The sequence below is a fragment of the Lottia gigantea genome, assembly GCF_000327385.1.
Source record: "Lottia gigantea unplaced genomic scaffold LOTGIsca_129, whole genome shotgun sequence".
NCBI classification, from domain to species: domain Eukaryota; kingdom Metazoa; phylum Mollusca; class Gastropoda; family Lottiidae; genus Lottia; species Lottia gigantea.
In genome coordinates, this window is record NW_008707410.1 from 296,401 (window position 1) to 303,841 (window position 7,441).

At 32.3% G+C, this 7,441-nt stretch overlaps 1 protein-coding gene across 1 annotated transcript; it reads right to left on the reverse strand.

Moving 5' to 3' along the window:
* Nucleotides 1–1,539: 1,539 nt before the first annotated feature.
* Nucleotides 1,540–6,612, reverse strand: LOTGIDRAFT_238069 (hypothetical protein; the record flags this gene model as incomplete). The annotated part of the gene is made up of 5 exons (XM_009048822.1): nt 1,540–2,310; nt 2,720–2,886; nt 3,342–3,459; nt 5,906–6,084; nt 6,534–6,612. The coding sequence occupies 5 exons, from the start codon at nt 6,610–6,612 to the stop codon at nt 1,540–1,542; spliced, it is 1,314 nt and encodes a 437-aa protein (XP_009047070.1).
* Nucleotides 6,613–7,441: the final 829 nt, after the last annotated feature.

The window sequence follows — 7,441 nt, forward strand, 5'->3', positions numbered from 1 at the left end:
TTTCAAATATACAAGTACTTCCTTCTCATAGACTTTTACTTCTTAAAAAGTATTTAAAAAAAACAATTTAACTTAATAAACAAAAGTACATTCAGTGATAGATTATGCAAATCTTGAATAAAGATATCTAAAACACTAAATGATAAAACGTAAATTACACAATGTAATTAATGTAATGTAATTCTTCATAAATCTATGTTCTATCTGCAATAACTGAACTCTTTCTTGTAAATTTGTCGCATTACATATTTTACAAGAACGTTCATACGGAACAAAATTGACATAAAAGGTTTGGAGAAAAGGGCCCAACTTGGCTATGATAACAAACTGAAAAAGTATGGAAATATATTTCATTTCAAGAGAAGAACTATAATAATTAAATCAAAAGTTTTCATGAACTTAAATATCTGAGCAGACATGATCTACAGTCTACATATTGTCTGCACAAAATATGATCTAAAAAATAGTGAGCTCTAAACCTTGTGACACGAGCAGTTTCGAACACAGCCATCCATGACCAATGAAAACTAATCAATCCTTTACTGGTTTCAGTTTGATTTGATATTATAGGTTGGATTCAAGCTGAGTTTTCTAAACCTCATAAAAACAAACAATTGTAAAACTGTACAAAGAGGAAAAATTTGAGGTGAAAAAAATCTTGAGTATTTTCGATACACACTTCTATTAGATATAAATACAAAAACTATTAATAATAATGTTCTTTCTTCAAGCCCTAACATATAACTTCCCTTCTTTAAGATTCAGAGAAATTATTAAAGTTTGGTGGTAATGTTTGCAGGCCGAACATCCAACATAAAACCCCCTCTCTCAAGAAAAAGCAGAAGAGTCACAATTCTCATTCCTGAATGAAAACAACTTTCAGATCTACGCTACCTTATCAGCCAGCAAACTTGCTATCACTGCACTAAATATTGTAACAGACGATCATTCAATTTGTAAATCTGAAAAGCAGCATGTATACACATGTAGATCTATGTGTTGTGAAACTTCAAAAAAGCTTCATTTCACACCATATATATCAATCTGGTTTCAAATTTCTTTTCACATTCCACAAAAAAATATGTTCTGATGTCATTTTAATGTTCATCACAACTATTCATTTTTCTTGGCACATTTTAAAACATTATTGAAGGAGTTACCTCCCATCGCAGACATCAATTCCGCAAAATTCTGCAATTTCGATTAGTCTGAAACATTGCCACATAATAATGGAGTTACCTCCCATGGATTTACTCTCGCATTGGAGATTATGAAAATTCTTAGAGGCACAATTTATTAGGCTGGCCCAAAAGGGACATGGTCATATTCACTTTTCACAGAAGAGATGGGGTCTTTTTTCCCCTTTCTTAAATAAAACTGGCTCCATCTTTAAGAACAGCAGAAATTATTGCATCCAAATTTGTTAATTAACAGTTTAAAAAAAAACCTTTCCAAAAACAAAAATTCAAAATTTTCCCAGCAGATTTCTGTAATTTTACCTTACACGCATCAATATATGTTTTCCATGCTTGGTCATATTTACACAGGGGTTGATTTATACACTCCAGTACCTTCTCGACGACAACATAATGCTACAGTGATAGCCACTAGCCCTAACAATAATATAACTCCAGCTATAGATCCTACGATAGTGTATATAGTCCATAAACTAATGGTATCACTAGAACTGGATTCTCCATCACGCTGCTGATTATCAACTTGACTTACATCAAAATCCTCTTCGCCATTTTCTGGTACAAAGTCATAATTTACTGTAGATTTGCGTGGTTCTATTTCATACACGTCTTGGCGCTCTCGTTCGAATTCACCATCGTATTTCGGTTGATCAGGAAACATGGGATACATCATTGTGGTCTTTTCCATATAAACAAATGGAGATACGGTTGTTGTTTGATTTTTACGATTCTTATTTTTTCTCTTTTTATTCTTGTTTTTCTTCTTTTTTCGTCCATTTTTCTTGCTGTCAGGAGGAAAGAAAGTAACATTGTCCATGTCATTTTTTTTGTCTGGTCTTTGACGTTTGAAGGGTGGAAAGAATGTTTGGAATTCTGTGGTTGCCATGGTAGTTGTAGTGGTGGTTGTTGTTGGAGGTAATGTGGTGGTTGTCGTGGCAACTGTGGTAGTGGTAGTAGTTGGCATGGGTGTGGTAGTTGGTCGAAGAACCTTTAAATACCCTATTTTATATGTGACACCCCATTTATTTCCTGCTAAACATCTGTATTCCCCATTATCTTTCTCTGTGATGTCAGAAATAATCAAATATTCTGGGTTAGGTCCACTATCGATGAACTGAAACAGACAATTTAAAGGATAGATCCTTTTCATTCATTCTTGTACAAAAACTTTTACCTAGAACTAATACATTAAATATTGATGAAATACAAACATTATTTTCTAATTCATTTCATAATTTAATGAAAGGCTTCTGTGGATTAGCTCAGTCGGTAGCGAGTTGGATTTTAGTCTGCTTGGTGAATACGTACCAAGGTTTCGAATCCTCCACAAGAGTAGAAAATTATCATGCCACAGCCAGTGCTTCAAAGAGTCAGCTTGGTACGGCCACAACCACTAAATTTCATGAAATTACATTGAAAATGCAAGCCATACAACATTTTTAAAGTGACTTATCTCTAAAGCAGCTTAAAATATGACAATATCCCTAAAGTTTGAACTAATCAAAGCATGACATTTATTTTACCTCAGTTTTTTCATAGGAATTGATATCCTCGGTTGGAGATTCGTGACGTTTTAACCATCTAATGGTAGCGTTAGGATCATTTTTAACACGGCAGGTAAAAGTAACTGTATCTCCAACATTGGCTGTTATATTTGGTGGAGCTTCAATCTCGAGAGGCCAAATTTTGCCTGTAAATATATATAAACAAAATATTACACATTTATTAATTTCAACTAAAACAATACTTAATTAACATAACCCATTAAAATTACATTCATTCATTTTTGTACAAATGATCTCACTGATAGACCTAGTGCTGTTAAGGTTTATATTCCAAGACATGATATATTCAGCAATGTAGTCATTTTCACTTTTTACAGATTTAATACAAAGGACCTGAGACTCAGAGTCGGAAATTGCAGAACTTGCTTGTTCTCCATCTGATATACTAACCATACTAGAAAATAGTACTCAGAAATGGAAATTGTTTAGCTAAGGTCAATGTTTACAGCTAACCATCCAAATTCTTATCCATGCCTATTCATAAATATCTGCAATAAAAAGCTACATTGGTGTCTCATGATTTTTGAAGACTTCCGACATTTTGAAGAGCAGTTAAATCAGAAATGAAATGGTGACTTACGTATAACTTTAACATCAAAACTCCAGTCAAGTCTATCAAGTTTATTATGAATAACACAAGTATAGTTTCCACCATCTTCTGGATTTAATTTCTCAATTGTTAATATATGTTTCTTAAGCTAAAATATATTAAAAGAAATAAATATACATCTTACTTTTAGCTAACCTGGAGAGACTGTAATACAAGGGACTTTTTTTTAGAATTGTCACCAGATCTGACTGGTGAATGAGGTTTACAACCTACTTTGCTGTCAAGTAGGCTTATTGGAAGAATGAAAAATAGCAGTACAGTGTCAATGAGGGAAATAAGGCCAGGACAGTGAGACCACATAATATATAATTATGTAATGAGAGATCAGTAACATTGTGGCCTTTTTCATGACATAAATTCACACAAGGTTGCATTGTATCTTTAACTATGAACAATGGCTTATAGCCTCATGAATAAAAAATTATAGTAATTTGTGACAATTAGTAGTGATAAATAATGAATAATGTTTAGGATTTCTTTAGTTCTGAATCACATGTGGTAATATCCAGCAATCCTGGAATTTCCCTCATTGCACATGGCTTGATGTCACCTTTGTATTACATCAGTGATAAAATACTACTGATTTTTTAATTCAGAATACCTAGGTCAGTAGCATGTTGCATTGATATCTGCTGAACAATAAGGTGCTTAGAGTTCAAATCTCCATCTACATTTAGTACTACAGACCTAAACCAGAATTTTAGACCTCAGCTAGTGGTAAATAGTCTGTCAGGAAATTAGTTCAGTCCCAATCATAAATATATTTTAAAGTCCATAGCCAGTCATTTCGAGAGCCTTGATTTAACCATTTTCTCCCAGCCACTTGACAATATTGATCTGTTTTATTTCTTCCATCTGTCTCCAATGTAACAAATTTTTCCGCCCCAGTTATTTTATATCATAGCTGTCAGTGTAAAGAATTAAATTGGAGTGAAAGTCAATAATGTCTTGGAAAACGTCTTTGACTGCCGGGAACTTTCTTCCAGTGTTGGGAATAGTCCTTGAGTGCTAGAAATTGACTTTGAATTGCCTGAAATCAATTCTTAATTCAGTATTGAAGATACGATTCCATTAAGGTTGTATTCATGAAAACATTGACTGTTCTAATTCAATCAATAAGCTTTCCTAGTACTGATGAAGACCCCTGTTTCTGTTATAATCAAACACCACTTTCCTTTTTCCCTATTTCTATCAGAGAACAGTAGTCATGAAAAGATATTCTAATACCTCCAGGAACTTTTCAAAACCAAAATATGAATTTATATTTAGGTAAATGGGATTGAAACTAAAACTAACTCTGGGAAACACTGTCCTACAGATATTCACTATTAATCCTTCTATATTTGGAAATGGAAATATATTGACTATGTAGCTAATTACTCAATGTGTGGAATGATTTGAGGGATGCCAACTTTAACCGTTAGCATACCATTAGATCAGGAATCATGTTTAATAGATGTATAACACTAGGAATAGATTTCTATTTTAAAATAACAACATAACATTTTACATTCTACCATTCAATATATACCCCATGGTATTTACCATTCTTTTATTTTGAAAGAATCACATTGATTTTACATCTTTTATTATCACAAACAACTCAAGGACTCCAAGGTTATTTAAATTGTTATATCAGTCTTACTAATGCAGAAACAAAACCCATTTATACTGACAAAGTAATGGCTTTAAAACAGAACAGAAACAAACAAAATCCGAATAATGCTTTGAAAGATGTGCAAGCGTCTTGCTACTGAGTTGTCAAAATAAAAATGGAGCTTACTGCAAGGTAAGATCTTTTAAAGGCTGGAAATTGAAAATAAATTCCATTGTCAGGGAAAAACTTTCCTAACACATACTGTATTTGTTGTCTGTTTTTGTTAGTCCCAAACTAAGCAGATAAATATGACAAAAAATCCTATTTAGTTTATTTGTGTTTTTATAATGAAATGGATTATGGCCAGATATTGAAGAATGTAATGTGATGTTTATATCTCGAGGTAAAGTCTGCTATAATCCAAACTTTGTGTAATTACCACATTATCAAGCTTCGTTACTTGATTACCATACCCATAATCCCTAGAATTTACATATTCTACTCTCATAAATCATATACAGTCCATCATCAACAGTCAATAATGGTTTCTATTTAATTGTCAAAGACCTGTTTTCCATTTCACAGAAAAGTTTCCTTCTAAATATGACAAGTTAAATTTTAACATGTAAATTTCTCATACTTTAGATCATTAAATATTCTTGAAACAATCTATATATATTCAAGGTTTGTAACAATTGTGGTTTGCTCATTGATGTATTACACCTCCTTGATACTGTGACATTCAGAGTGAGAGAAGAAGCAAGAATTGTGGCAGGACAACATGTGACTCCACGGCCGAAAAGAACATGCAGGGGGGTTATTCCGAAGGTACAACTCGTAGTTTGTAGTTTAGATTCAAAATCTGAAGTGAAACTATCTTAAAACTATTCACACACAAAGTATTACACTGCATTTTCTAGCTATAAAATCATCATACCTTTATATCAGTATGTACATCAGCTGATATTTCTTCACCATTTATATACCATTTAGCTTTAGGTCGGGGTTTTCCCTTTGCTGAACAATCTAACATCAGCTTCTCTCCTTCCACAGCAGTCACCATTTTCTCTTGTAAATTAGGCATAGATGTAGATTTCCATTTGGGGGCTTCATGTTCTAGAAATGAATGGTAAATTATCTTAAAATGGTTTGGAATATAGTAAAGGTTTCGATTGTCAAGATCATGATCTTAAGTGCTATGGATTTGTTTAAAGAAGTACAGACGTCTAATGCTCAATTGAAGGGAAGGAGAAGGGGATATTAGGTATATCTGTATGAAAATTTGAATCATTTTTACTTTGTTCAAAAATTTTCATCCAATGCCCATAAATACATTTATTTTAGAAGATAGAGCACCTATACTCCACCATACTTTCTCCCTATCTATCACACACTCCTCATTTCACTTGTGAATTTAATGTTGAAAAAGCATGTTTTATCCAATTCATTGAAAGATAAATATTTCTTTTTGAAGCCCACTCTTTTCAAAATAGAATCCAGAAACATGTCCCAAGAGTTTTCAAGAACAATCTGAATCAAAATGAACACAAAACATTGCCACCTACTTTTTCTCCTGGCCTGAGTTTCTATGGTAACCAAAGTTATAATAAATAGAACAGATAAAATACAATGAAATGATGCCATGGTGATGATTTTTAAATTTAACTTTCCACTAGAAATCCACCATTACTTTCAATCTGAAATTAGACAAAAAAATAAGAATTTACATTGTGATTCAAAAAGGAAAGTAGAGACACCAATAACACCCACACAGATGAATATTTCATCATGAAAAGGTTTTCATTCAGAATTACCTGGCTCTGTCTATGTTTGTAGTTCCTGTAAGTCCAGAAAAATTAACCAGATAATGATGCCACTATCTCAAATCTGAGAAAAAAACTAACACCCTGGCTTTTATCAGTCACAGTTTAAAATTGACACATTTTTGTTAATCAAGGGTATTAACTTATTTATTCATCAAAATTTCAAAATTTGTCCAAAAGTCCATACAATTCAGTCCATTTTTGAGACGAGTAAAAACCAATAATTCTAAATCCATTCCTCAAATAATTCAGAACTTGTGAAAGAGTCTATAAATTTAAGAATGAAGTATCCTGTAAGGTTATAAATAAATGATTGACCTGTTATGGGTATTTGACAAAGTCAATACAATAATTGACATGCCTTATTGTAGGGTCTGACCCATTACTTATATACTGAGCCCTCAATTAAACAAACAAGAGTACACATAGTTTAGTTGACAACAATTATCACAAAGAATATAGGAATATTTTTATATATCAATGTTAAGACTAGATGAATAAATGAATGTATAACAAGAAATATGGAAAGAATGTAAATGGAACATAAGTGACAGAAGAAAAATGAATAAATGTGTGAAAAAATTAGCATTTATGACTAAAAGAATGAATTGCAAATAAAATGGCCTTAATGAATGAATGAAAGTATGTGT